The following is a 26145-nucleotide window of genomic DNA, read 5'->3' as shown; positions in this document are numbered from 1 at the left end:
TCAGTAATTGTACTCGTTTCTCTTGCGTTTTGTCGATGAAAAGTATACTAGAGACTATGCGCATGATGGGTTCTGTGAATAGTGTTATTTGAGTTGTAATAGTCGCACTGATTCTACAGTGTACAGGCAAATACTTTTTTTGGAAATGACAGATTTCGTGTATCTTTTTCCTTTTTTTTTTTTTCTTTTCTGTCCTTCTTTTGAAACTTACATTTTTCGTACTTTACTGCCGACGATGTCAGTCAAAGAATTACCATTTGTTTCCGTTCAAGCTGATTGGAATAAGGTTGTAGAGGAATGTAGTTCTAAAACTGCAGGGGATAGTCACTCTTTTTGGCTCGACTGTTATTTAACAGGTAAAACAATGTTACCTACTTTGCGCTGTCAAATAGAATGCTCTATTATGCATATCTCTTACACATTGTACTCCTCCTCTAAGGTCACGAAACTGTGCATGGAAAGGTTGATATAATAGTATCAGATGGAAAAGAGGCTGAACTAAAAGGGAAAGAAGGCATTGATGTCAAGGCAATAAACTCAGTAATGTCTAACTATCAGTTAATGGATTATAACAAATAGCTCACGCTTTTATCAACTTAGCGCTCATTCATATTGGAGTGTGATAAGATGAACCTAAAAGATGTTCTTGTGTTTAGCCCCAGGAAAGAAATCAATGTGCGGAACGGGTCATTAACGACCTCTGTAAGTAAGCCACGACTGTTTGAACGATAAGAAACAGACATTCATTTTTATGATTGATATGACAGGTTTCGTGCGTAGATATATCACCGAACGGTAAACTGTTCGTTGCAGGTTGTGGTGAACAAGCATTCTTGGGATCCATGGATACCGGTGAAGTACAGGTATGATACATCTTGACGCTCTAACAATTCTATTGGGGATAGAACTTTGTTATAACCTTTTCTATCAATGCAATTAGGTGACGTTAAACGGCCACCTTAGCGATGTTACCACAGTTCGATTTTTTCCAAGCAACTTGGTTGTTTTAACAGGCGGTGCAGATTTTCAATTGAAGATATGGTCAGCTATTAACGGAAGTAATCCAGTTACACTCAAAGGCCATACAGGAGGTACTACAATCAAGCTGAAAAGAAAAGGAGAATAAAATATCTCTGTTGTAAGGGCTTTCAACTCAATAATATAAATTAGCCATTACTGGTTTAGCGATTATATCAAAAGGAAGAAATGTATTATGTAAGTGGTGTTGTGTTTAAAAGCCGCGTATAGAATGTCCAAGTAACCAAAAATTTAGCTTGCTCACGGGATGGAACTATTAAACTCTGGAATTGCGGCACATCCTCTGTCATAAATACCATGGGCAACTATAAGGTGCCCATCAATAAAATGTTGTTGGCTAAACTTCCAAGAGAATATACACCAGCTTCTGTAGAGGACTTAGGTGAGTTTTTTAATAGCCCTATTATCGAATGAAATGTTTGTCGATTCTGTTATGCTCATTGCATTCAACATTGTATAGATCCACTTGAGGTTGAGACGGCTGATAAGTTTGTACTAGTGGCATTAGAAGATGGTAGTGCTCACTGTATACATCTGGGCACAAAGCAGGAGGTACAATAAACGAAATTTGTTAACTAGTAACAAAGGAGGGTTCTGATAACCAATATGTAAAACACGTCTCGTCAGCTTTCTGCTAGTCATCCAAAAAACAAAACTCCCCTTACAGCCATCGCTTATGATTCTATTTCCAATATGGTCGCTACGGGCAATAAGGACGGCATAGTTGAAGTCTTTGAGAGCCTGAACAGTCTTGATAAGCCTGTTTTACAATGGAAGAGAAAGGCATTTGCTATCACGTCATTAGCATTCAAAAAGAATGATGATAATATAGTTCTTTGCGTTAGTAGCGGTAAGATGAAAATCTTTTCGGACAATTTTGATAGAGATTCATAACTTACGACTACGATTAAAATTACTTTACTAAACAGCTGATGGAAGTATGTATCAAACAGGGCCTATAAATGGCTCCTCAAATGATGATGTATATGTACGTGCTGAATTCTCAGGAAGTGAACTCGAAACGATTCATGAAATGAAAGTGTACAATGACGCTGGTAGCGAGCAAAACATGGATAAAGTACAGAGAATAGTGTGCGCTGTACGTGATGGAAAGCTAAAGTTTTACTGATTGATTTCAGCTATGCCTTTTCGGATATGTATATATTTCAACTACTTATAAAAGCATGCGAACTACACACTTCACATCAAACCACTTCAATGATATGTACGTGACCCAGAGTACTAACTGCATAATGTCATTTATGATACTCTCACAACTTTGCAACCAAAAAAAAAAAAAAAAAAAAAAAAAAAAAAAAAAAGAAAAGAAAAGAAAAAAGAGACATATTTTCTGTAAAATATGGTAAGGTCGAATCTCGATCGCTATTGTGGGTCAAGGAATCATATTGTCCTTACATGCGTCGTACTATTTATCACTTTTTGTCTTCGCATATTTACAATTTCTTATTAAACCTCTATTAGTAGCTTAAGCATCATGTGTGAATCTTATCGAAATTAGAATTTGGAAATTGTAGTAGATTAAATTGAGTAGCGAGACTGTAATAAAGAATTGAAATTGTCTCCATTTAATGTTAAATTGTCTCTTTCATATCTCTAGATTGAGTAATGATTTGTAGAAAATGCATAAGTAGAACCGTTATAAGGGTTGTTATGGGAGATGTTAGGAATACACATAATGTACCTTATACAAATATTGTATATGATAGAAACATTATAGTAAGGAAAGCGTAAGGCATAAGAGGTACTAAGAACCCCCCACCTTTGTTCATTTTCTTTTCTGTTGCCATTTCTCTTTTCACAATACAACAATGACAGATCGTAATTGGCTAACCATGCCTTTACCTTTATAATACGTACCTGATGGTGATAAATATGTCTAATACCAAGGTATCATTGATCTTATCATTAAGGGAATACTTGGTGTTCCTACTGGTGCTTACACCTTAGCTGATGGTTAGTAGAATTATACAAACTGTGATGTACTGTACAAATTCAATCTACTAATACTATTCCCACCAGTGTTGACCGAAGTCCAAAGCACAATAAATGATTTGTTTCCCCAACACTTGGTGGATTTCTCTTGATATTAGAATTGATAATTTTATAAGTTAAGTAAACCCTAAGCAAGTCAGCGAGACCGAACATGATTTCTTGATCGATTTTATTTTGTGCTTTATAATTTAGATGGTCTTTTATATGACTGCAAGGTATAACTGGGATTATAGTGGAATAAACAAAGTAGCAGTGACAAACGATAAATATTGCTCCCGTTAAAGAATTGTACAACGCCATCGCGATATACTGGTAAGGTTGAAGTGTGCCTGAATCCTATTTGTTCCAGTGTACCATAACTGGGTTAAGGCAATGAACCTGGGTTTCTTATAATGTTTTTATGAATTAGCAGAGCGTGATAACGTTTGCGGTGTTTGTTCGTGGATTAATAAATATGTTAGTTTTACATTTGGATTCTGATTGTTGTATATTGAGGCATAAGTCCGTATATAGATATTGACAGAGACAAATAAATCCTGCAATACTTGCTATGTGACTATCCCATAATATGACATTACTCTCTTCTGGGACTTAATCATTCACTGTTGAGATTACATATGGATAAATGATATCTTCTTTATTGTCTGTGCATTATGAGATAATATTATTATAATAATAGAGTCCAATGCTACAGCATGTTCCATACATATTTTTATCCTAAGCCAGATAATATTAAGATAGATCCAATGGACATAATAGACTGAGGTATTCATGATATGAATGGCGCAGCAGAGACCTGAAGGTCGGATAAAAGATCTCTGGCTCAGCAACACCACTTGTATCAGGTATAGACCCAGACATTATCCAGAAAGATCATGTCTATTCCAGCAATTTCCATATTCTCTTAACATATCTATATCCGCCTATGAATATCCAATTGTATTCTTCCACATAGTCGTATCAACTGATATCAATGATATGGATGATTAAACATGTCTCATGTTACTGTTCTGATTTCCTAGAAATTTCCAAGCAAGCAATTCTAGAACTCCGCAAGGCATATCTCATTCTCAGATCAAGTTCCTGAAAAGTATAAATATGATCCCAAGTTGAAGTGTAGAAAGAAACTAGTCTTTGTCTTATCTTTATCTTTTGTCTTAATCGACTCTTAATAAACCTACCACGAGTTTTCACAGACTTTCTCTTTGTCTTTCTATTCTTTTACTATTATATTTTACCCATACACAACACTGATAGTCGAGACTAGTATTTTCTAACCGAGTGTTGGCTTATTAGATTAATTATTGAATCTTTACAGTCTTTTCAATCTTTCAATCTTTAATCTATTCTATTCAGTTTCAGTCAGTCGATCTCAAAAGTGTTGTATCCAACAGCACATTACTCTTGGATTATTACATAATACTGAAATAAGAGATTGCGGATCCTTATGAAGGTTAGAATAACCGTGAGTGATAGGTTTGTTAGAACAATTCTTTTCTTTAGCGGAAGAATATTTCATCTGTATATCCGAGACAACATTGGATGAGTAATTGACTTCATTTAGAAATAAGATATTATAGTTGTTGTATTTGCTTATTTAAAAAATTGATAACAGTTGTAAGTCGATGACTATGAACTTAGGTGTCTTTATTATTCTTCAGATGAAGTAGAAGGATTATTTACTTTGTGAGGTTTAATGGGAATTATATTATTTGAGGACGCGTATGCTAGTCACTAATTTCAGGTTCAGATGCTTATTGGGTGATTATTATACTTAGGCCTATATCTTGTTCTATGTTGTACATAACCTATATTAGATGCAATATAGATAGACCGTGGTAGAATGTATTCTCTACCTGGTTGTACGTACTCGAGTATTGTAGTTATTATCTCACCAAACACGTCAATAGTATTTGGATTTGATTAAATCAGATAACTTTATTTAGCACATCAAACCACAATACATAAATCTAATCTATTTAAGCTATTATCTTCTAACTTGTTGATCCTTACTTTAACCCTTTACATTCTGACAGAATTCAATAAGACTGAAACGTAGACGTCGGCAGGATTAAGGAAGAGTTTATCCTGTCCGTCACGTTAGTTATAATGAAACTGCTGAAGTACGGGTCAAAGGAACCTTTAGTTAGATCAACCCACTTACCTCCTGTCACCGATCCAATCGGTCAAGGCACCGCTATAGCATGATGAACCGTGCAGTAACAATTGGGTATGTCTTTTCTTTTATCATCAAGGCATCTTGTACCTAAGAGTCTCGATAGAAAAAGTTTTTTACAATATCCACAAATATAAATAGAAGTACTTTTTTCCTACATGGTTTTTGTCTTCATTCTTAATTGAGTTCTTTATCAGAATATTCTACCTAATAAAAGAAGATAACTTGGTCTTCACTGATTTCCTTTTGTTTTCTTTTCTTATACTTTGATCTTATCGTATACAACAAAAAGTAAATAATACAACTAGATAAAAACGAAACATATTGTCGAGACTAAACTTAAACTTAAAAAGTGAAAAAAGTCAATTTATCATGAGCAAGGTATTAATTCAATTCCAGCATCAACAGATAATAAGAGAAGAAAAGCATGACATTTCGAATTTGCCGTTCCATCAAACTGAACTCACCGACTCGAGCTCCAAAAACTGTTTAAAAGATCTCTATAATAAATTTTTTTACATAATATATCTGTCTTCGGTAGTATAGTGGTGAGTATCCCCGCCTGTCACGCGGGAGACCGGGGTTCAATTCCCCGCCGGAGAGTTTTTTTAGACTTATGTATGTGGTGCGTGAAACAGCGTTTCTGCTAATTCTTATCTGTAGGGAAAACAAAAAAAGTGGCCTTTTTCTCGTGTATTCATCACAACTTTTGAATCCACCAATCAGATTTCGGCATTTCCAACAACCTACCTTAGCACATCTCAACTTCATCGTCACTCGATCACCACATGACGAGTGAACCGAAAACCAGACATGGTACCAGCTAGTCTACATCGTCTCAAAAAGTCTTAAAACGAAAGTTCCGCCATCTCGAAGCCGTTATGACATTTCTAGAAAGAAGGAGTCTTATAGTGTTGAAACACTACTGGAGGAACCTGAAGTAGCAGAATATTTACGCTCGCAACGCGTCCAAGCTATTGTGCAGACCGCCATTCAACCTGATGCTGTTATCTTTTCAGTTCCCAGTAGACTTTTTGATCACCAGTCCGAAGCCTTTTGGCTGGTGAATGATCAAATTGGTCCGGTTGTGGGTAACTACTTTAATCCCGTTTCGCTGCGTGGAAACCGATCCCGCGGAGATTTGGTTTTCTACACTCGATTTCGAGATGCAGCACATACCAAGAAAGCGCTGGAGGAGGGCATTACTCATGGTGGAGTCCAATATAAGGCGGTACCATACAAGGACAAGACCGAGGCAAACGACTATTGCCGCGTAACTCTTAATCTGCCCGTCAGTGATGAGATTGATGTTGTTGTCAAGAAACTAACAGAGTCTATGTCCCATTACGGCCGAGTAATCCAGATCAAACAACGGATCAATCATGGATATTTTGAAGGTGATCTCTCCGTTCTCTTGGATCGTAGTCCTACTGCTCAGGTACCCAGATATCAAGAGCTACAACGTATGTTATATATGGAGGCTTGGAACATCGTCGTCCCTGCAAGTTTTAAGGGCGCCCAACCAATCTGCTACTACTGTCGGGAAGCAGGTCATATTAGAAAAGATTGCCCGGCTTTGCAGAAGATTATTTGTTTTCGATGTGGCGGTAAAGGACATACGCAGCGTAGATGTCGCGTCCCAGAACCACCAACACCAGTTCAGCAAAAAGAGCCTGAGTTCGAAGACGATTTAGCCGACTATGAAAAACTCACCGCTGGGGCGACGGTGTCAATGACGACTACTGGTGCCACCGTGATGAACGATACTGCTCACGATTTGAAGGATGATGCTGCTGCATTCAATGAGGATGAGGACATGAATGAACTAACGGAGGAAAATAATCAGGGTACGCAACTTTCTATCCTTTCTGCTTATGGAACCTACGCCTCAAAACATGCTCCGATCGAGTTGAGGTCCATTATGGATACAGATCAGCCATCGTCCACCACTGTTTCCTCTCGTCCCTCAACGAGTAACATGCAGGACCACTCCGATTACATTCTACCCGATCAGAAAGGCAGCCAAAAGCCCCATGGCCCCAACTCTTCCATAAAGACGATAACGAATAAGCAACCTCCTGTAAGTAATACAGCATCCGCTCAGCCTGCCGCCCGTAAGGGTAATGAGTAAAAAACCAGTCCGTATAGCATCCTTAAATGCTCGTAGCATTTTCAAGGATGCTGATAAAAACACTCAACGAGTGTTTTTATCATTCCTCAAATCAACACCTCTCTCCTTCGATATATTATGTTTACAGGAAGTCTCCGCCTTCCACCTTCAAGCTCACTTAACTCAAGAACAATGTCACTACTTTCAATCTTACCTTTTTCCACAATGTTCTGTGCTATTTACAAAATATGGTGCTATTATTTGCTTAAACAAGAATTTTACACTTCAGAATGCTACCGTCTCTCTTGATGAACGTGTCGTATTTGAGGGTAGATGATATACAAATATTAAAGATATAATTCACTTTATGAAGGATAAAGATGAATTATACAATATTGCAAACCAGAAATAATTAGAAACTACATAAACTCTAATATATGAGTACCGTGAATTAAGTGTTGTGTTTAGTTGACAGCATCATATGAGATGTGGAGAACTCGTATACAAATTATACAAGATCCTCACACCTCATTACTGCTGAAATAATATAAAGTAGAGTAGGAAACGAATATAGAATAAGTGATGATTCTTATACGAGATTAGCTACCTCGTATAAGGCTGAACAGGTTGTCATTTAAGATATATAGTTTACTTATTTTGCTATAATACGTTACTATATGACATAGGATATATAGTAGAATTAATATATGGACATGCAGGATATATTGATTCAACACCAAGGTATAATAGGTTATAAGTACTATTCTCTGCCTTCGGCATAAAGAATGATTACAAGATAATAGGTTGTGATCATCCTTTACAATAACTGTTCACTCAACTCAAACACCACGCACGAATACTATTTTCCTAATTAATTCTATTTTCCTGCAAGCAGTGCTACATAATGGTTAGCACGGGAAAATAGGTTAGTTGCATGATCACTAGATCAAGCCATGGATACGTTTACAAGTCCACCCGCTCCGGGTAGATGCGTAATCTCCTCAAGGGAGAATTCTATTCTTTTACGGTTCAGAAGACGTACGTCTTCTTTGAGTAGAATAACTCAGCTGCCAGTTTCTAGGTTCCGCAATATGAAGAAGATATTTAAATTTTTGCAGTAGATATTTTTCTTCTCTTTGAACTTAACTTGATTCAAAATAAAACGTACTAGTTTGATCTCGTTAACTTTTTATTGTTTTAACTAAGTGATATTTAACTCCACAAGTCGTCAAATACCACAGAACGGTGTATCCGTGCTTCGGTATACAACCAGGTACTTCAGCAAGTGGAATGCTCTATCACCAACATTTACGGCCCAGCCCAATACGAGAACCGATTGCCTTTTCTAGAACACTTTATGTCATCCCCTTTCGCGTCTACCGAGAATGCAGAGCCACCTTCTATTTTATTGGGTGATCTCAATTTACGTCTACTGCAGCTTGTTGATAACTGTGACGACTCTCGTTTCGTCACTTGGCATCAATGGCTTGTTGAGCACTTTGACAATTGCTTTCCGGACAGTAAGCCTACTTTCCATCGTGGCTCCCAAACATCTACCATCGACTACATCTTTTGCAGCAAGACTCACCAGCCTCGAATTTCCAATTGTCAGCAGACCTACCTGCCCGCTTCTTGGACAGACCACCAATTGTTACAGATTGATCTGCTTCCGGAACGGGACGATGTTGGCCCAGGTTTTTGGCGTTTCAACAGTTCGCTATTGAATAATGATACTTTCGTCGCTCTGTTGACAGATGTAGTCAACTCTTTCTTCGCTACCGTTAACTCGCTCGCTGAACAACCTGCCCAAACGACGTGGGAAAGCTTGAAACGCGCTTTGAAGGGTACCTGTGAAAGCTTCAGTCATGGCTTCAAGAAACACAGACGGACTAAAATACATCAACTACAGCAACAGCTTCAGCAATTGCTTGCTGATAGTACTGTTTCCCGCGACTCACAAAATGCCACCCGCCAACAGACATTGATACAACAGTTGAACGATACGTTGGAGAAGGAAGCAAAGGACGAAATGGAAAACGTGTTACTTCGATCCGCTACCAGGTGGCATGAGAAAGGAGAACGAAATACGAAGTATTTCTATCGGGTTATCAAGAAGCGACAAATGCAGCAGACTATTCATGCCTTACGATGCAGCGTCGATGGTAGACTATTAGAAACGACCCCAGAGATTTTGCAGGAGTCCCATCGATTCTATAGTCATCTATATACACCGGAGGACATTGACCTTGGAGCAGTTGACTCACTTTTGGCAAACCTTCCAGACGATGCGGTTTTATCAGCGCAAGCTTCTACTGCCGTAGGAGCTGACTTTTCTTCCGCCGACGTGATCGATGTCGTGAACCACACTCCCAATGACAAGAGTCCTGGATTGGATGGGTTGCCCTTTGAAGTATACAAATTTTTATTCCACAAGTTCCCTAAGGCTAAACTCTTATTTTTGACGGTGTTGAACGAGGCACTACATGGCAATATCCCGTTGTCGTGGAAGCAAACCAGGATGGTATTGTTGTTTAAGAAAGGAGACCCCACGTTATTGAGTAACTGGCGGCCTTTGTCACTTATCAATTCCGATGCAAAAATCTTCACCAAACTGCTTGCGAACCGCTTCAATCTTGTACTGCCAAACCTGATCAACCCGTACCAGACAGGCTTTATGCCACATCGCCTGATTTCGGATAATGGCTGGGTTAATTTGACATTAATGGACAACTACCGGCGTAGTAAAGCTGCACCTGCTTCTACTGCTGTGGCCGTCATGCTGGATCAAGAAAAAGCCTATGATCGGGTTCATCCAGAATATTTCCGTCTTGTCTTGAGACGATTCAGCTTTCCAGCTCATCTAGTTTCCGCTTTGTCGTCTTTGTTTTTCTCGACCGCCATTTCTGTGTCTATCAACGGTTTCTTGGGACAGCCTCTGCGACAAGGTCGTGGGTTACGCCAAGGGGATCCTTTGTCCCCTTTGCTATTCAATCTTATGTTCGAGCCTTTCTTGCGTACCATTCTGGCTTCTGCTCTAAAGGGCGTTTCAATGCTACCTCTTACAACGCCAGTCTTCTCAAGGGCTAAGACACCCACCATTCGGCATCCGTTCACTGGGGCAGACGACAGTTTAATACCGTGGTCTCAACCACCGTCCTTTAAGTTGCTTAGTTATGCTGATGATCTGGAAGTGTTTTTGGAATCCCCTGACGAGTGGCCTCTTTTATGCCAACTTCTGTCATTGTATGGGTCAGCCAGTAATGCCAAAGTCAATCTTCGCAAGACTGAAATTGTTTCTCTATCAGGTGAGAGCTGTCCATCTTGGGTCAATATTGCCAACTCTGAGGGTATCGACTACCATACCAAGCATAGTGGTACAATTGTACGTTATTTAGGGTATCCGCTCCATTCAACGTCCCAACAATTACATCGGTACTTGAACCGTATAACGAACATCATCAAAATCCATTGCAGTAAGATGAAGGAGCGAGGTCTTTCCGTCCGCGGTTTGTCATTGTTGGTCAACTCACAAGTTCTCAGCAAGATCTGGCATCTACTACGGGTGGTACCAGTTCCCAAGACGTGGCTGAATGAGATCCGTACTATCGCTCGAACGTTTGTATTACCTTTCCGTCCAGCTCCATCCTGGCGTTCTATCTGCCTGCCCAAGCGTAGCGGCGGTTTAGGTGTCATTGATCTGCATCAGCAACATTTGGCCCTTCAACTTATCTTCATTCAACGTATTCTTCGGCCAAAAAGCATCTATGATTTCGTTACTCCATTGATTGGCTATTGCATTTATCTTTGTACTGGTCACCACTCTTTTGTCCCTTGGCTGCAGCATCCTCGATCCTTTTTGCCTCTCTTTAAGCAGCTCCCGACGTTATCTATTCTAACACGGCTTTTGATTGAACTTCCAGCTCTACAGGATCATTCCAGTTGGCCAGGGCGCTGGTATGCGGACACACCGTTACGCTTTGCTCTCAAATCTGTCGCTTCACCATCGGACGCTGAGTATTTTGACCTGACTCAGATACCATTGGGTTATACGGTAGCGAATGCGTTCTCTTGGTCCTATACATATGATATGTTCACCAATTTTCTTAGAGCTGATCATACCCACTCCAACAAGGTCGACGAAGTGCTCCGGTTGCTGCGTACTGACAATCCTCCCATCGTTTGGCGCCCCAGCATTAAGAAGTTTCTGCCGCGTGATTTTTGCCAGGATGTTCCACCACCTGAGAAGCGAATTCATAGTGCTGATCAGCGATTATCCCTGATAGTTACTCTCGATCCCTCTTTCTGGGTCCCCCTTTGCAATCACTGGGTATTTCGAATCGGTGATCTTAGAAAGGTTCCATTTTATAAATTGACTCCGGGACTATTGAGACAGTTCTGGTCGCAGAGATATCTTCAGGAAAAGCTACCGGGTCAATTATCATTGCTTGGTATTCCACAGGTCCCCTATATATGCCCTCCAGGTTTCTGTCATCCACGGATTTGGAAGACTTTCTGGTCTTTGCGCTTATCCCACCAAGTCTGTACTTGTTGGTGGCGCTTGCTACGTGCTTCTCTAAGCACCCAGTTATCGTTACATCGTCTTCGACCTCGGCGATGGCCTTCACCAGCATGTCAATTCTGTCCAGCATCAATTGAAGACGACTATCATTTTGTTGTTGGTTGCCCTGTAAAATGGTCCTATTGGGCAGCAGCTCTGGCTCATTTGTCTCTCACGGATGTATTGAGGTCTCCTGCAGATGTCTGGCATATTTTGCTCAATCTGAAGCTGCCAACAGCTATCGTATATACTGAGAATTACACTTTGGAACTGGTGGGAAACATTTTGGAAACACTTTGGAAATACCATTGGCATACGATTATCACTAGAGAAAGTTGGTCCACCGATAATGCCTTACAAAGGCTTAAGTCCTCAGTCAACTTGACGATTACTTTAAGCAGTGCTGCACCCTTGTCCCCGCAAGCCGCAGACTAACTGCCTTGCTGGGTTTGGTGGTAACATTCGTTCTGTTGTACATCATAGATGCTCTTTTCCTCACTTTTTAATAATTCTATATCTTTATTTTTTATTGTTGAATAAATCGTACCTGAATTTAAACAAAAAAAAAAAAAAAAAACAAAAAAAGTGTTCTGGTCTTTAAGACTATCCTTAGAGTTGCCACTGGTTGGTGGCAGCTGCTGCGCAACTCTCTTAGTACACAGGCGTCAGTGCATCGTCTAAGAGAACAACTACTTTTAATTTCGATTTTCATTAGCAGCACTGATATTTGACTGTTAGTTGTGCTTTACTATTCAATGTATAACATTGATTCCTCACAAGAGTACGCTTAAATAGTCATCATTCTCAAAACGGTGCTATCCGCATACCTATTCTTAAGATAAATGTTTGTGTGGTATTTGACGACTTGTAGAGTAGAATATCACTTATTTAAAGCAATAAAAAGCTTCTTCATATTGCGGAACTAAGAAACTGACAGCTGAGTTATTCTACTCAAAGAAGACGTACGTCTTCTGAACCGTAAAAGAATAGAATTCTCCCTTGAGAAGATTACGCATCTACCCGGAGCGGGTGAACTTGTAAACGTATCCATGGCTTGATCTAGTCATCTTGCAACTAACCTATTTTCCGTGTAAACCATTATGTAGCACTGCTTGCAGGAGAATAATAAAAATTAAGAAAATGGTATTCGTGCGTGGTGTTTGAGTTGAGTGAACAGTTACTGTAAAGGATGATCACAACCTATTATCTTGTAAACATTTTTTATGCCGAAGGCAGAGAATAGTACTTATAACCTATTATACCTTGGTGTTGAATCAATATATCCTGCATGTCCATATATTAATTCTACTATATATCCTATGTCATATAGTAACGTATTACAGTAAAATAAGTAAACTATATATCCTAAATGACAATCCGTTCAGCCTTATACGAGGTAGCTAATCTCGTATAAGAATCATCACTTATTCTATATTCGTTTCCTACTCTACTTTATATTATTTCAGCAGTAATGAGGTGTGAGGATCTTGTATAATTTGTATACGAGTTCTCCACATCTCATATGATGCTGTCAACTAAACACAACACTTAATTCACGGTACTCATATATTAGAGTTTATGTAGTTTCTAATTATTTTTGGTTTGCAATATTGTATAATTCATCTTTATCCTCCATAAAGTGAATTATATATCTTTAATATTTGTATATCATCTACCCTCAAATACGACAGTTTGAACACTATAGTAAGACAGCAATAGTTGCACTAAGCAAAAAACCCAACTTCTTACACCTGGCAATGCCATCCGCTCCTTACTTGCAACTAAAATAGACACTCAATTCAATATGTTTGAATTTCTTGAGCACTTAACATAATTAAAAATTTACAGAAATATATCTCTACTTATTGTTAGGATTCCCGTGAAGTTAAGGATTAATAAAATCCCAAATATATTCCACACTATGAGAGATAAGTACAAATAACCGGGTGCTCTGTGCGTTTACGAGTTAGTATCCTCCTTTCATATTTGTTTTTGTTATTGAGAGCTAAGATTGTACAGCAATATGCAAAGCGGGTCATCTTCAGGGCTTTCTGTAATTAATCGGTATTACGCCCTTGGTCAGTTAACCGCCATATCGTATTTTCTAGATTATATTAAGGGGTAATTCTACTCTTATCGAGAGTCAGATGAATCGCTTAAAGTTTTTATACTAGTGAATTCATGGCGCATCAGAGAAAATGAAGAAGCATGTTCGACAAGGAGGGTATTTCTGTTGGCCTACAGCAGGATGTAGGATATTGATAAGCCCTAACTCACTTTAAGTGAGATTTAATTCACGATAATACAAAAACTGCGATTGTGTTGTTTGAAACGTTTATTGAGAGCGCTGTTGTCTATCATAGAAGCTGTATTATCATTGGCGAGCCAACAGTATGGATTGCAACGTTCTGATTTACAGCATGCAGGTGAAGCACTTCCTTTTAGAATACCAAGAAATAGTTTCTAACCTAGAGGACACATTCCAATTGTGCATTACCTATCTTGAACATAAAAGTGCTTCGATCGATAGGTATTTTACTTTCTTCTTGCTTTTTTAATACAACGTCGTGAATCGAGCACAATGACTACTAGTGTTAGTAATTCTACCAGTCTATCTATGCGCACTATCAAAATCTTTCGTCTGCTAGTGATCCTTGCCATGGTTTTCCTGGTTTGTACCTCCGAAGCTCAAGGCCAACAACAAGATACGCAATTGCAGACTGTATCCTTCATATACTATCTCGATAGAAATAGTGAAGCTAGGTTCAACTGCGATTTCTCAGCTCCCGGCAGGCAACCGCTTTCTTTTTCAAAATTGCAGCAGCAACAGCAATCCGATATACAACTGATGTGCAATAGTCAACCAAGTGGAACAACCGTCAACTGCTTATACGGCAGCCGTCAAAACCCTACGAATTGTACTGCGCCAAGAACTATCTGTGAAGACACATTCAAAGGCCAATATGTAAGAGTTTCCGGTTCATGCCCTTAAGCAACGATAGCAATGAGTAAATCATTATCAGTCCTTTCTTGAATTATCCAATCAATAGTATAAATAGAAATAAATGCGTACATGTTTGCCTTTTTCTTTTAATTGCTTAAATAACTTGTCTTTATTTTATTTTGTATAATTGCAAGCTAATTAAGGAATAAGTGGTTGGACTCGACTCAATAACTAGTATCCATAAACTAGACTTCAATAAATATAAACACTATTATTTATGTGCATTAATCAAAGTGCTATATGAACTGTACGGGCGTACGAAGCTCTTGAAGTTGAAACTAAGAGCGGTACTAACCTACTCAGTAAGAGAAGACCGGTAGGGTAATCTTATTCAAAATCTGCTACCAGATAATTATACGAATGTTGATGTAATAATACAATAGCTATTCATCAATAGCATTGTATTAGGTTCAAAGAGTCGTAGTAGTTGTGTGATAGATTACAGATCATAAAGTCCGTCAGAAGCAGTAAGAATACATATATCATTGAAAAAAAACAAAAAAAAAACTAGACTATCATAGCAGCAATGTCCATTTACAAATGACAGAATTATATTTGTAAGAATATGTTAGGTGATCCTGTTTAAATAATTACAAATGAAAATGATCGTTTTGTGAGAAATTTATGGTAGTGTTAAATTAGACAAATGATGAGTACTATTCAAGTTTTTCTTCATAAGGGTGACAAACAAAAGTTTGTTATAATGAATTTGAGCTGAAGATGAAGAATAAAAAAAGAACAACTGCTATTTTACAGAAAAACATCATCACTCTAAAATTATGCTTTTACTTTGTCAGCTTTATAACAGTTTTCTTTAGTCTAGCATCCGATAAGAAATTGTACGCAACTTTATTGAAAGGTTCTGGCAGTAGACAATATAGCTTCTTCCTCTTCTCACGATGTGTTTGGTGAGATAACAACTACAATACTCGATTACGTACAATCAAGTAGTTTCTGTTACAATCTATCTATATTGAATCTAATAAAGGTTACGTACAAGTATATAACACGATAGAGGATTGGAAGTATAAACAGTAAACACAAGAAGCATTTGAATTTGAAATTAATGACTAGCAACATTTCCCCACAATTGTATAAATTCCCTCTAAACCTTACAGAGTAAATAATTTTTCTACTTCATCTAGAGAACAATAAAACCACTAAAGTTCATAGTCATTGACTTATAACCGTTATCAATCTCCAATGATAAGCACATTTGGTCTGAAAAACGGAAGCTTGATGACACGGTTATACCATTTGCAAGGATCGTCTGCTAAACCTTATGAAAGAAATTGCCACCGATGAAAATCCTTTGAACAACAATTGTTATTCCAAACAGTTCCTAACTGCAAATAATCAATACTAAGTAATGTGCTGTGTGTTCCCGCGTCTGAAAAATCATTGTAGCGTAAATCAGCTTCAATATTGGATTGAACAGGCAAAGGTTTGGGGAAATCAGGACGTTCACGAAAAAATCAGTGAAAACCCGGACGAAGCATAAGTGGTTGATGAACAACTAAGCTTAATATTAGATTTATTTCCTGCTGTAGCAGTAATAACGATTCCATTAAGCGGGCAAAATATGAAAACAGAAACATGATTTTGGTTGATGAAGGGGTAAAATCATTTGGGTTTCAATATTTTAACAATCTTATTCTGTAGCGTTCGCGACGGATACTTCCAACTCAGTCAAGGCATGCTTCTAACGCTTTTGCTAAAGGAACTTGCTCTCTTTGAATATTTTGTTCGTGGTAGTCTTAGTGATCGCAAGTTTTCGCTTGAATTTGGTTGTGGTGTTAATTCTGACCAGGTTTCTGTCAGTGTTGACCTTGACTCGTTCTTTTACGTTTCCGAATATTGGTCTTTCTCTCTTGCGGAACCATCAAGTCCCGACTTCCAAAACACCGTGTTGGTGATGTTTACGTAAGTAATCAATGTTAGAGTGAATGAGGGGATTAGCTTGACTAAGAATACTACTAATTATTGTTATGTTTATAGTAAATATATTCTACCTTGACTTGATGGATCTTCGTCGTTAACCGGAAATATCGACAATAAGATGTCAAATACATAACAGTTTGATACGCACGTAAATCGCCAACTGACGAAACAAAAGAATCACGAATACGTTTATTACAGTTAATGGTGAACAAACTATACTTCCTCGGAAAGTGCGAAGAAGTCTTCATGAGCCCAATTTGCACAGCAGACCAACCAATATTAGGAAGAGACACCCCAGAGCAGGATGATTTACTGCTGCATTTAAAAGGATCCCATGGCGATATCTCAGGTACATCAAGGTTCAGCATAATAGTTATAATAACTGAAGGTTATTATAGATTTAGTTGCACGCGTCCATTTCAGCCAAAAACCTTTCCGCCTTGTCATCATTGACTTCGCCGGGCTTTCAACGTCACCAAATGATATTAGCTATCTGTGATCTCCTATAATAACCTTTATTGAAAAACCTAAATAAAAAAAACCATTTTTTATAAAAACTAGACATAAATACGTATTTAGTATTAGACGCCCTCAGGCCACAGATCTTTAGTTTTTTATTATTTTCAACTTAATGCATATCTTATAGCCTTACCATTAGCATAAGAAAAGATATACAAATAGATATTCAGTATACCTACTTATAGAACGAATTCGAAAACAAATATGAACAGATACACACACAGTATTTTGTGTACATAATTATCAAATTCGTTTCTATACTAACTTCATCAACGTCAAATGCATGTTTTATTCAAAACTTGAACATTCATCTCCTATCTTTCCCTTGTTGTACCCACATTTTCAGTACGTCTTGCATAAGAATGCATTTTGTTCTGTTTTGCCAAGAGATTTTATACGATCAACTTATTCCCTATTGCTATGATTGGAAGATGCTTCTTTTATTAAGATAGGGCTTTATTCTCTTTTGTTTTCAAACGAGTGCATAATATGTTATACAGTTGAGTAATTAAGGCTGATTTTGAACAATTCACAGATCTGTTGTTCTTATCGGTGGTTTACTCCACTATCTTCATAAGATGGAGGTGGTGCAGTCAAAAGAGTCATTATAGAACTGCTAAATTGAACTGATTTTCGTTTCTTGCAGCAATGATCATTGAAATTCTCGCTATGTAAACTATGCATTGTTATTGTACTCGTGGGACGTAGTTTCTGAAATATAATGGAAGAATTTCTTCTAAGATTATCAAAACTAAACGAAGAACCAAATGAATTTGTTCGATGCATGATATGCTCCGAACCTCTAGCACTATCTTCGCTTGTATGAATACCTCTCGATGTTGCCTCCACTCCATGTACAATATCATCGTTTGTTTCCTCCTCTCGTGGCGGTCGATCATATACCGGGAGGTTCAGATAATCGTCCATAGCTTTCAGTGACAGAGTAACAGGCATATTCATCTGCAGTTCTTTAAGAGAACCATCTTGCAAAATTAATATTAAGGTTATTTGGATCCAATGCCGAACTCGAATATGTGGGTGTGATGTCGAAGCGCGTAAACGTAACGATTTCCTCTCCGGTAGTGTATATACAGACTGCATCTCAATATTATACTGATCCACTTCAAAAGTACTAACAAAAGACGACAGTGTGATTTCCTGATGCAAAATGCGGGTCGTTTGCTTTAAAGGAGCTCTATATTTCTGCCGCTCGACTAGTTTAACATCCATTTGATCCACGGCATATACATTACATTGTTGATTAAAATAGAGAGATATAGGTACATTAATTCCTGGAATCAAATGAGCTCTTTCTAACATGAGTGTAAGCTGCCCTCCTGTTTCATTGATGAGATGTGTTTGAATGATACATTGTTGTTGATTTTCCAAGCTAGGCAATCGAACCAGGACGATAGGCCTCTGAGTTTGAAGGATAGATTTTACGAGCAGGAACCTAGGTTTCACATGCACCTGGCAGTGGAGTTTGTAGCGAACACTGCCTAGTCCGCATTCAATCGATTCTGACAGAGCATTGGACAATGGGATTTCGAATGGAAAAGTATGTATACCTTTCTTGAGCAAGACCGAATCTTTACAAATTGGAATTACAATGTCTACCAGAATGTGTCTATCCCATTGTTGTATAGCTGGTTAAAAACGAAGGAATAAACAGATTTTTGTTCCATGAGTATATTCTCGCTAGACTGTAATTGACAAGTTATTCATGCGACAAAACCTTCAGGCCACAATGTTTTGGAGACACCAACAAATTGTACGACGATATCATGAACCACAAGAGAATGTGGCAGCCTTAAGCGAACCACTCCACGAAGAATGTTGATAGCATGCTTATCTTTGGGATCGCCTCGTAAACAAACAGTAGGCTCTACTAAATCAATGGAAACAGATTTACGAAACATTGTTAAGGGCAAAAAGGATGCCAGTGATGATTGACTGCAAGAAGGAAAATCAAAATTTCTAGGCAGACAGAAAAGAGGAAAAGCGAGTTTTCTATTAGTATTCCTATTGTTGCGCTTAAATAAATATGTGGTTCCATCGTAGACAGTTGTGCATGCAAGTTCTATATAATAACTTTCGTTCATAATCTAACCAACAAATGCAAACCCCTTTTTTATTTGTCTGCTGCAAGTAAAAACTCCGTTTCGTTTTTTCTTTCCACCATACCGATTTTATTTTATTCCAACAAATCCCGAATGGAGTCTACTATAAAAAAGAAACTATGTGATTCCCAGCATTTCTTTGTTTATTGTTTCCTTTTCCTTTCGTTTTGCTTCAGTCCTATCTATTTATTCGCTTTTATACATTCTACAATTGCATCACAAAGCTCACTTGTTCAATACAGATTTAGATGCTTCACCTCGTAAATCAACGGTATGATATTGTGACTCCAGATAGATCTGTTCCTTCAAGCCCGACACTGTCACCAGCTGTTGTAACTCATACAGTTGCCACCAGCGGTAAATCTGAAAGGAATTCCTGGGACCCTTCAGCTGTCGATTTATCAGAATTATCAAAACTATTACTCAGTACCAACAGAAAAAATACCAAAGCTCGACCTCGTTCACAATTATTCCAAGCCTCTAAACCACCCTCACCGACACTCTCTACGTCATCTGCAGAACCTACCTTTTACGTAAACTCCAGCGCAGTTGCGCCTATTTTATCACATCATCATCTTCAGCAGAAACAACAACAGCAACGTCCAAACTTACATCATCGACCTGCAAGCTGTAACACTCCATCCCAATTTATATTCAGAAAGCCTGAATATGATGAACGATATCATCAAACCCATTTTCATAGAAGTAGTCAGAAGCAACACGATAAAAACGATCTATTTTTGGCATGGTCTGATTTACGTCGATTCTTCGTAAACTCGCAGAATTCTGGACCTGTGTCACCTACATCACCGACTCAGTCGCATCATTCACAAGAGGACCTTTTCAATACTGCTACTAAGTTTGATACAACATTTGCTAATCAATTTCGTAGAGGCATTGGTGGAAGATATGGAACCTGGGGTAAAAATTAGAAATTTTAAAAAAAAGGAAAAAAAGATGTAACGTTTGCTGACTTCCTTTCCCTTTGCACCGAACAGGCAAATATATTGGTAAAGGAGCAGGTGGTTCGGTAAGATTAATTAGAAGAGCTTCAGATCAGAAAACATTTGCAGTAAAGCAATTTCGAAAGCGATTACCAACAGAAAGCGAAAAAGATTATGTAAAAAAAGTGACAGCAGAATTCTGCATAGGATCAACCCTACATCATCCAAATATTATTGAAACACTGGATATTATACAAGAAGGGTCAGTTTTTTACGAAATAATGGAATATGCACCCAATGACTTATTTAATGTTGTGATGAGCGGCATGATGTCGAGAGAAGAAATTGCCTGTTGTTGGCGCCAGTTACTAAATGGGGTACAATATTTACAGTCAATGGGGATTGCACACCGAGATCTCAAATTAGATAATCTTGTCTTGGATCATCACGGTATTTTAAAGATCATTGATTTTGGCTGCTCCACCGTTTATAAATACCCTTTTGAGGATACAATCAATTTCACAAAAGGTACGATGGAAATATTCACTGGGGACTATCCAAGCGCGAGTTGCCCGTTTTGTATTGCGTGAACATTCAATGATATTAAGCCTTTGCTTTTGTTGCCTATTTCTTCACTTAGGTATTTATGGTTCAGACCCTTACATTGCACCTGAACAGTACACACAAACAACCTATGATCCTCGATTAGCAGACATTTGGTCTTGTGCAGTAGTATTTATCTGTATGACCATTCGTCGATTTCCTTGGAGGATACCACGCTTAACAGATTCATCTTTTCGCGCTTTTGCTACAAACCAGAATCAACAACAATTCCGCCTCCTCAAACTATTACCACGTGAAGCAAGGCCCGTGATGGCAAGAATATTAGTTATAGATCCTAACCGACGCCCTGATATCTCAAACATATTGGAAGACAATTGGGTTCAACAAATCGATGTTTGCCAAGTTCATGATCCCGGTAAAAATCATGTCCATCACGTATTAACACCCCCTTCACCAACGGATTCACGAGATAATCTTGTTGTCATTACAACTGAACCGCCGGGAGTAGTTGCAGAGAAGGAAAAGAAGAAACGGCCCAGTAGTAGACCGGCGTCACCTATACCACCCAAGATCGATGTTATTGCTGTGGGAAAGAAGCCTTCATCTTAAAAAGTATCCTTTATCTTTCTTGCGAAGACCTATTTATGTAGATATATATCTTTTCAACCCTTATTTATGTTTTAAATTGTATAAACTTTTTGTATATCCGTTATTCTGAATAGTAAGAGAGACGAAATATTATGAACAAGATGCCCTCCCTCCGTTAATTTTGTATTAAAAATCTGCTGCTTTGCACTGGCTGAAACAACAAATGGAATATTGCATTCATTTTCCTGGCTGTCCGTAGGAATAAGCGGACTTACTGATGCTGTATTGCATTCAAAAGATTAGTACTGATAGCATTCTCTGGTAAAGTTTAGGTCTTACCCCGATATCAAAGAACAATGCGTGCTTCCATAACTTTCCAAATGCTGTCCATCCTCGCTGAATAAAAGAGGTAAACATTCATTTCCGATCTGAATGATAAGCATAACACAAAACAATAAATAGCCACGCCCCATCTTTCCGGTCGAGCGACAGATAGGGTAGTTAAAAATGTTAAAAAAAAACGAGATTTCGCCAGCCTTCGTCCCTATAATCAATAATTTAGTTAATCTTTCAACCACAATGAGAAACTTAAATGTAGAAATAAACGAGACGTTTAGGCGAGCTGTGCAACCACATTTGGCACAGCGGCATAACATTGTATTTTCGAGATAGGAGTACTTATTGTACATAAGAAATTCATATATTATCCGACGAGAAGCCCCCAGTATTGCTACTGCTACTATCAATTAGTTCTTACGATTGATAAGAGAATGAGACACGCATTATGTTGTTCTATCGAAACGTAACTTAATGTTGGCGCACTTCGCATTGCTGTAAAACCAGAAGCTTAGGCATGACAACATACCCGACTGCACTGGTTATGTCAAATGCTGGACCGACCTGATGTAGTTCGACAGCCAAGGACGCTTAAAGGAGAAAAGAAGTGTTAGTAGTAAACAGTTTTTAATCTGAAAATCGAACATTGTATCTGTTGTAACCTTCATGCCACTATAGCCAATATCAAATAATTTGATATCAAACAAGCAACAGCATGTTCATTTTGATAGTAAAACCAAGAGGTACCGTTAAATCGTATTTAACCTTTTAGCAAAAATGGCTGATATGGCAGGCAAAATATTGAACTTGTTTATGTGATACTTGGCGCATAAACTGTCTGTTCCAGCTTTTTAATACGTGAAGGGTAATATCGGAGATTGTCTAATTTCAATACAGTATTTTACCTTATATTTTAGACGATTTACAATTTTTAATGGACAATATACATTTTAATTTTAGATTTAGTAAAAAATATTTTTAGAAAAGTCCATAGTATTTGGATATTTGGATACTCAATTATTCAGTGATATTCAAGCAGCATTAAGGATGACATAGAATCGAACCCTAGAAATTAGTCTCTATCAGTAAGAAAGTCGCCAATAATGGTTTTATTGATGTTACCTTGCAATAGGACAAACTACAAAAAGCTTGACAACTTTTTTAGTAAATGACGATGTGTTCCGAGACCCCAACCAGATATTCGTTGGTACCTTTTTTGGACAAGAATTCCAAAAAAGGTTAACTTTGAACTGATTGACATCAAACCATAGATAGAGGGCTGAGGGCCATAGTATAACAGATACCATAGCGGAATGGGATGGTTATATTAACTGTTGTCAATGTTTTTGTATGCGTTCATGGGTGACTTTCAAAGATAAGCACTATAAAATATATTGCTTTCTTAGAGTCAAATGTTGTCTCTTTCACTTTTATTTCACGTTTTTAAGATACATACTATGACCCATGTTCAAAACAATAATTTATGAAAAGAAAAAGCAAATTTTTGAAAAGAAAAAATCAAGTGCTGTTAATGGTAACTTGCCTTTTGAAAGCCTATATACCTGATCATATATATACGTAGAGATTAATCATCGTGTACTGTTAGATGTAACGTGTATTGATTGCGGTAAAGGGGGTCATTACACCCAACAATACTTTAAATGTCAATTGTATGAGACAGAAACTGCAGATCAAGGTAAGCACCTCATGTGGCTTCAAAAGTTGGTAAATTCATCGTTAGTAAGCGACCTCATTGTACCTATAGTTGGTTCGATAGGCAGAAAACGCAAACAGAACTTTGAAATCAAGAAGGAAAAGAAGAAAGCAAGGAAAGAGAATAATGAAGAACCGGATAAAGACAATACCTGTTGTACCAAATGCAAGCAACCAGGACATAAATCGGTGCGTTCTCCTCTGTGTCCTCAACATGTATTATCAAAGGCAGAGGTCTTTCAACATCATTTGGGAAGTAATTACAAGGCGTTTACAAGAAGGTTGCCTCTTGATAACTGCGTTTTTGGTGACTATCGTAACACATTCAAGTCAAAAGCTGTTGAAGCTTGTTCTGTTATTCGCAACTTGGTTCTTAGAGCGAAGCTCTTTGTGAATTATTACGTCTTGGAAAATGCAGCTCTTGCTGAGCCAAAGTGTATTAAATGTATCTTTACACAAAATTTCTGGTACTCTATGATACAGCTAGTGAATGGACAAAGACCAACAAATAGTAGGCTGATATCACAACAATTACTGAGCTCGTTTGATTCTTTTAAAACGACTTACCCTAAGATTGTCTTCCCTGTCAAGCTCTTTCCTGGACTTAGTCAAGCCATTACAGAAGCATGCACCGAAATTGCTACTTCCTATACGAACAGTATAGTGGAAAATTTTGAGGAGAAACTTCTCTATTTTTTGATATATAAAATACAAACGGCATTTGTGGTAAGTTGCAACTCAATATTACTTGGGGTCTTACATGAATTTTAAAAAAAGCTCTCATCTTGCGTAGTGTATGCCTTGGAAGCTTGTCAAAAAGGTCACAAGTGATTTCTGCTATCAAGAGATATGCCAAGGAAAACCTAAATGGCCAACTGATGACTACCTTACCAAAGATATAAAAGCAAAGATCCAAACCTTTTGTGAACCTTGGAAGAAGAAGCTGGGGAAGAAAGTGAACATGAAGACATTATCTGCTGATCCTGGGTCTTTCGTACCCTTTTTGTTATCTTTGAACGCAGAATTTGAGAGCGAACACGATGATCATAAACCATTTGACGTACGACGACGTCCTCTTCCAAAATTGCTATCCTTACTGCCAAAGGTTTCCGTTCAATGGAGGTTCATTACCTTGAGCGTGAACGCTCTGTCTTCTTTTGTGAAACGTTCTTTACCCCGCAATTACCAAAGCCAATTAGAGCTGTTTTTCCATGTCTTTGATTTCAAGAAACTCAGGTACAAAAGGTAAGCATACAGTTAATACGGTATGCAGTCGAGTATAATGTATGAGCTTTAACTTCTTGGGCACTTGTAGTATCTCTGAACTAACACCGAATGGTGATAACAAAGAGCTCTTTGGTAATATTGTCAGAACGGATGGGTTTTCAGTTGACTTTCTTTTTTATAAAAGACAACAATCTGGCCATGGTGCCTCGTTCCAAAAATTTGACCTCACTCTTGATGATTTCTCTCTGGATGAAGTTGACAATACTTATTTACCTATTACCCTGGATCCCGGAAGAAAGTCTGTTTTTACTGCTGCTATTGGCCTTGAATATAACAGACAAGTGCGAAGATGCACTACATCCGAATACTATCATATGGCAGGGTCAACGAAATATTGTAAGAAATTGAACAGTATAAAAGCTGTTACAGGAATAGATCTAGTAGAAAGTCAAATCCCCTCGTCAAAGACCTCTCGTCTAGGAGTATATGAGGCGTTCACCAGTTATATGCTCAATAACTTAGACGCTCTCTTTAGTTTTTATGGACATGAAACAGCAAAGGACCGGTTTACGTTGTACCAAGGAAGGCAAAGAGCACCCGAAACTATGGCCAACATGTTGACTCATGGAACGGCCAAGTACAATCGCAAAAAGAGAAGCAAGGCAAGGAAGAGGAAAAAACAGCAGAAGAAGAAGAAGAAGAAAGGAAAGAATGTTGACAAACAGCCGCCAATCAAGTGAGTATCAATGAATTACATGTTCATCGTTTAGCTTACGCACTGATTGATAATTTTTAGAAGTGACAAGAAGTGGAAGGCCGATAAGTACTCAGGATTCCCTAGAAGGGTACCACTGATTGTGTTTGGTGCTGGAATGTTTGGAAAAGATGTAGTCAAGCTGAAAGGGCAAAGATGTGGTGTTGTCGGTAAACTTTTTGCAACTCTGAAGAAACGTGAAGCTGAAGGTCAATTGATTGTTGTCACAATCAATGAATTCAAAACCTCTAAAACATGCAGCCTCTGTTTCTATGATGATATGCAAATTGTTAATACCCCTGGATTCAAGGGTACCGGCGTTCTTCATTGCAAGCAATGTCTAAAGCTATGGCAGAGAGACATTAACGCCGCTATCAACATGATGACTATATCCCAAGCAGTTTGGTCTGGAGCGGGAAGACCCGACATTTTCAAGCCAGCGAAGAAGAAGAAATAATCGCCGTAATAAACACGGTTTTCCTTGTATTTCAAGGATTTAGATCATTACAGGTGAGGAATAGTACGGTTTTTTTTTCTTTT

The 26145-nt window shown here is 38.1% G+C and overlaps 12 protein-coding genes and 1 non-coding gene across 13 annotated transcripts; 10 read left to right on the top strand and 3 right to left on the bottom strand.

Moving 5' to 3' along the window:
• The first annotated feature begins 177 nt into the window (after positions 1-177).
• Positions 178-2333, top strand: BDF20DRAFT_893463 (WD40-repeat-containing domain protein). The gene is made up of 10 exons (XM_053082357.1): positions 178-356; positions 440-540; positions 601-702; positions 768-863; positions 941-1091; positions 1171-1215; positions 1274-1420; positions 1499-1590; positions 1666-1888; positions 1968-2333. The coding sequence occupies exons 1-10, from the start codon at positions 236-238 to the stop codon at positions 2165-2167; spliced, it is 1278 nt and encodes a 425-aa protein (XP_052932373.1). The 5' UTR covers positions 178-235; the 3' UTR covers positions 2168-2333.
• Positions 2334-2917: 584 nt separating this feature from the next.
• Positions 2918-3545, bottom strand: BDF20DRAFT_893460 (uncharacterized protein). The gene is made up of 2 exons (XM_053082356.1): positions 3079-3545; positions 2918-3012 (listed from the first exon to the last, which is right to left on the bottom strand). Exons 1-2 carry the CDS (start codon positions 3349-3351, stop codon positions 2986-2988), a joined length of 300 nt encoding a protein of 99 aa, XP_052932372.1. The 5' UTR covers positions 3352-3545; the 3' UTR covers positions 2918-2985.
• Positions 3546-5758: 2213 nt separating this feature from the next.
• Positions 5759-5830, top strand: BDF20DRAFT_t142. The gene has a single exon. It is a non-coding gene; the product is annotated as a tRNA-Asp (tRNA).
• Positions 5831-14244: 8414 nt separating this feature from the next.
• Positions 14245-14918, top strand: BDF20DRAFT_893449 (uncharacterized protein). The gene is made up of 2 exons (XM_053082355.1): positions 14245-14303; positions 14393-14918. The coding sequence occupies exon 2, from the start codon at positions 14477-14479 to the stop codon at positions 14885-14887; it is 411 nt and encodes a 136-aa protein (XP_052932371.1). The 5' UTR covers positions 14245-14303; positions 14393-14476; the 3' UTR covers positions 14888-14918.
• A 2063-nt stretch (positions 14919-16981) lies between these two features.
• Positions 16982-17191, top strand: BDF20DRAFT_806843 (uncharacterized protein; the record flags this gene model as incomplete). The annotated part of the gene is made up of 1 exon (XM_053076535.1): positions 16982-17191. A coding segment is annotated over one exon (210 nt), but the record flags the coding sequence as incomplete, so codon positions are not given.
• A 601-nt stretch (positions 17192-17792) lies between these two features.
• Positions 17793-19554, bottom strand: BDF20DRAFT_147129 (uncharacterized protein). Its single transcript, XM_053074789.1, has 4 exons — positions 19544-19554; positions 19095-19439; positions 18190-19005; positions 17793-18070 (listed from the first exon to the last, which is right to left on the bottom strand). Exons 2-4 carry the CDS (start codon positions 19276-19278, stop codon positions 18036-18038), a joined length of 1035 nt encoding a protein of 344 aa, XP_052932369.1. The 5' UTR covers positions 19279-19439; positions 19544-19554; the 3' UTR covers positions 17793-18035.
• A 173-nt stretch (positions 19555-19727) lies between these two features.
• BDF20DRAFT_916527 (kinase-like domain-containing protein) lies at positions 19728-21596 on the top strand (the record flags this gene model as incomplete). The annotated part of the gene is made up of 3 exons (XM_053084466.1): positions 19728-20400; positions 20478-20951; positions 21064-21596. 3 exons carry the CDS (start codon positions 19728-19730, stop codon positions 21594-21596), a joined length of 1680 nt encoding a protein of 559 aa, XP_052932368.1.
• Positions 21597-21704: 108 nt separating this feature from the next.
• BDF20DRAFT_147029 (uncharacterized protein) lies at positions 21705-22709 on the bottom strand. Its single transcript, XM_053074788.1, has 4 exons — positions 22574-22709; positions 22383-22501; positions 21915-22311; positions 21705-21855 (listed from the first exon to the last, which is right to left on the bottom strand). The coding sequence occupies exons 2-4, from the start codon at positions 22402-22404 to the stop codon at positions 21813-21815; spliced, it is 462 nt and encodes a 153-aa protein (XP_052932367.1). The 5' UTR covers positions 22405-22501; positions 22574-22709; the 3' UTR covers positions 21705-21812.
• A 459-nt stretch (positions 22710-23168) lies between these two features.
• Positions 23169-23378, top strand: BDF20DRAFT_893420 (uncharacterized protein; the record flags this gene model as incomplete). The annotated part of the gene is made up of 1 exon (XM_053082354.1): positions 23169-23378. A coding segment is annotated over one exon (156 nt), but the record flags the coding sequence as incomplete, so codon positions are not given.
• BDF20DRAFT_893416 (uncharacterized protein) lies at positions 23365-23734 on the top strand (the record flags this gene model as incomplete). The annotated part of the gene is made up of 2 exons (XM_053082353.1): positions 23365-23445; positions 23518-23734. Coding segments are annotated over exons 1-2 (174 nt in total), but the record flags the coding sequence as incomplete, so codon positions are not given.
• Positions 23735-23900: 166 nt separating this feature from the next.
• On the top strand, positions 23901-24669 carry BDF20DRAFT_806560 (uncharacterized protein; the record flags this gene model as incomplete). The annotated part of the gene is made up of 2 exons (XM_053076526.1): positions 23901-24350; positions 24418-24669. Coding segments are annotated over 2 exons (702 nt in total), but the record flags the coding sequence as incomplete, so codon positions are not given.
• Positions 24670-24767: 98 nt separating this feature from the next.
• BDF20DRAFT_924676 (uncharacterized protein) lies at positions 24768-25591 on the top strand (the record flags this gene model as incomplete). Its single annotated transcript, XM_053084692.1, has 1 exon — positions 24768-25591. The coding sequence occupies exon 1, from the start codon at positions 24911-24913 to the stop codon at positions 25589-25591; it is 681 nt and encodes a 226-aa protein (XP_052932363.1). The 5' UTR covers positions 24768-24910.
• A 94-nt stretch (positions 25592-25685) lies between these two features.
• BDF20DRAFT_893401 (uncharacterized protein) lies at positions 25686-25993 on the top strand (the record flags this gene model as incomplete). The annotated part of the gene is made up of 1 exon (XM_053082352.1): positions 25686-25993. A coding segment is annotated over exon 1 (226 nt), but the record flags the coding sequence as incomplete, so codon positions are not given.
• Between the last annotated feature and the right edge of the window lie 152 nt (positions 25994-26145).

The sequence above is a fragment of the Mycotypha africana genome (assembly GCF_025528875.1).
Source record: "Mycotypha africana strain NRRL 2978 chromosome Unknown BDF20scaffold_11, whole genome shotgun sequence".
Classification (NCBI taxonomy): domain Eukaryota; kingdom Fungi; phylum Mucoromycota; class Mucoromycetes; order Mucorales; family Mycotyphaceae; genus Mycotypha; species Mycotypha africana.
The sequence above is the reverse complement of the archived record's forward strand: the minus strand, read 5'-3'. Positions and strand labels throughout refer to the sequence as shown.

Bases quoted from the DNA above. Each gene is read 5' to 3' on its own strand.
- BDF20DRAFT_893460 (XM_053082356.1), bottom strand. From the start codon at position 3,351: ATGGCGTTGTACAATTCTTTAACGGGAGCAATATTTATCGTTTGTCAC. The intron at 3,013-3,078 runs CTGGTGGGAATA...AATTCTACTAAC, and splicing joins GCTTTGGACTTCGGTCAACA to CATCAGCTAAGGTGTAAGCA.
- BDF20DRAFT_147129 (XM_053074789.1), bottom strand. From the start codon at position 19,278: ATGTTTCGTAAATCTGTTTCCATTGATTTAGTAGAGCCTACTGTTTGT. The intron at 19,006-19,094 runs GTTTTGTCGCAT...GTTTTTAACCAG, and splicing joins CAAAACATTGTGGCCTGAAG to CTATACAACAATGGGATAGA. The intron at 18,071-18,189 runs GTATTCATACAA...ATTATATTTCAG, and splicing joins AGTGGAGGCAACATCGAGAG to AAACTACGTCCCACGAGTAC.
- BDF20DRAFT_147029 (XM_053074788.1), bottom strand. From the start codon at position 22,404: ATGCGAAGTGCGCCAACATTAA. The intron at 22,312-22,382 runs GTTACGTTTCGA...AATTGATAGTAG, and splicing joins GCGAAGTGCGCCAACATTAA to CAGTAGCAATACTGGGGGCT. The intron at 21,856-21,914 runs GTAAGACCTAAA...AATGCAATACAG, and splicing joins CATTGTTCTTTGATATCGGG to CATCAGTAAGTCCGCTTATT.
- BDF20DRAFT_893449 (XM_053082355.1), top strand. From the start codon at position 14,477: ATGACTACTAGTGTTAGTAATTCTACCAGTCTATCTATGCGCACTATC.
- BDF20DRAFT_893463 (XM_053082357.1), top strand. From the start codon at position 236: ATGTCAGTCAAAGAATTACCATTTGTTTCCGTTCAAGCTGATTGGAAT. The intron at 864-940 runs GTATGATACATC...CAATGCAATTAG, and splicing joins TGGATACCGGTGAAGTACAG to GTGACGTTAAACGGCCACCT. The intron at 1,421-1,498 runs GTGAGTTTTTTA...AACATTGTATAG, and splicing joins AGCTTCTGTAGAGGACTTAG to ATCCACTTGAGGTTGAGACG.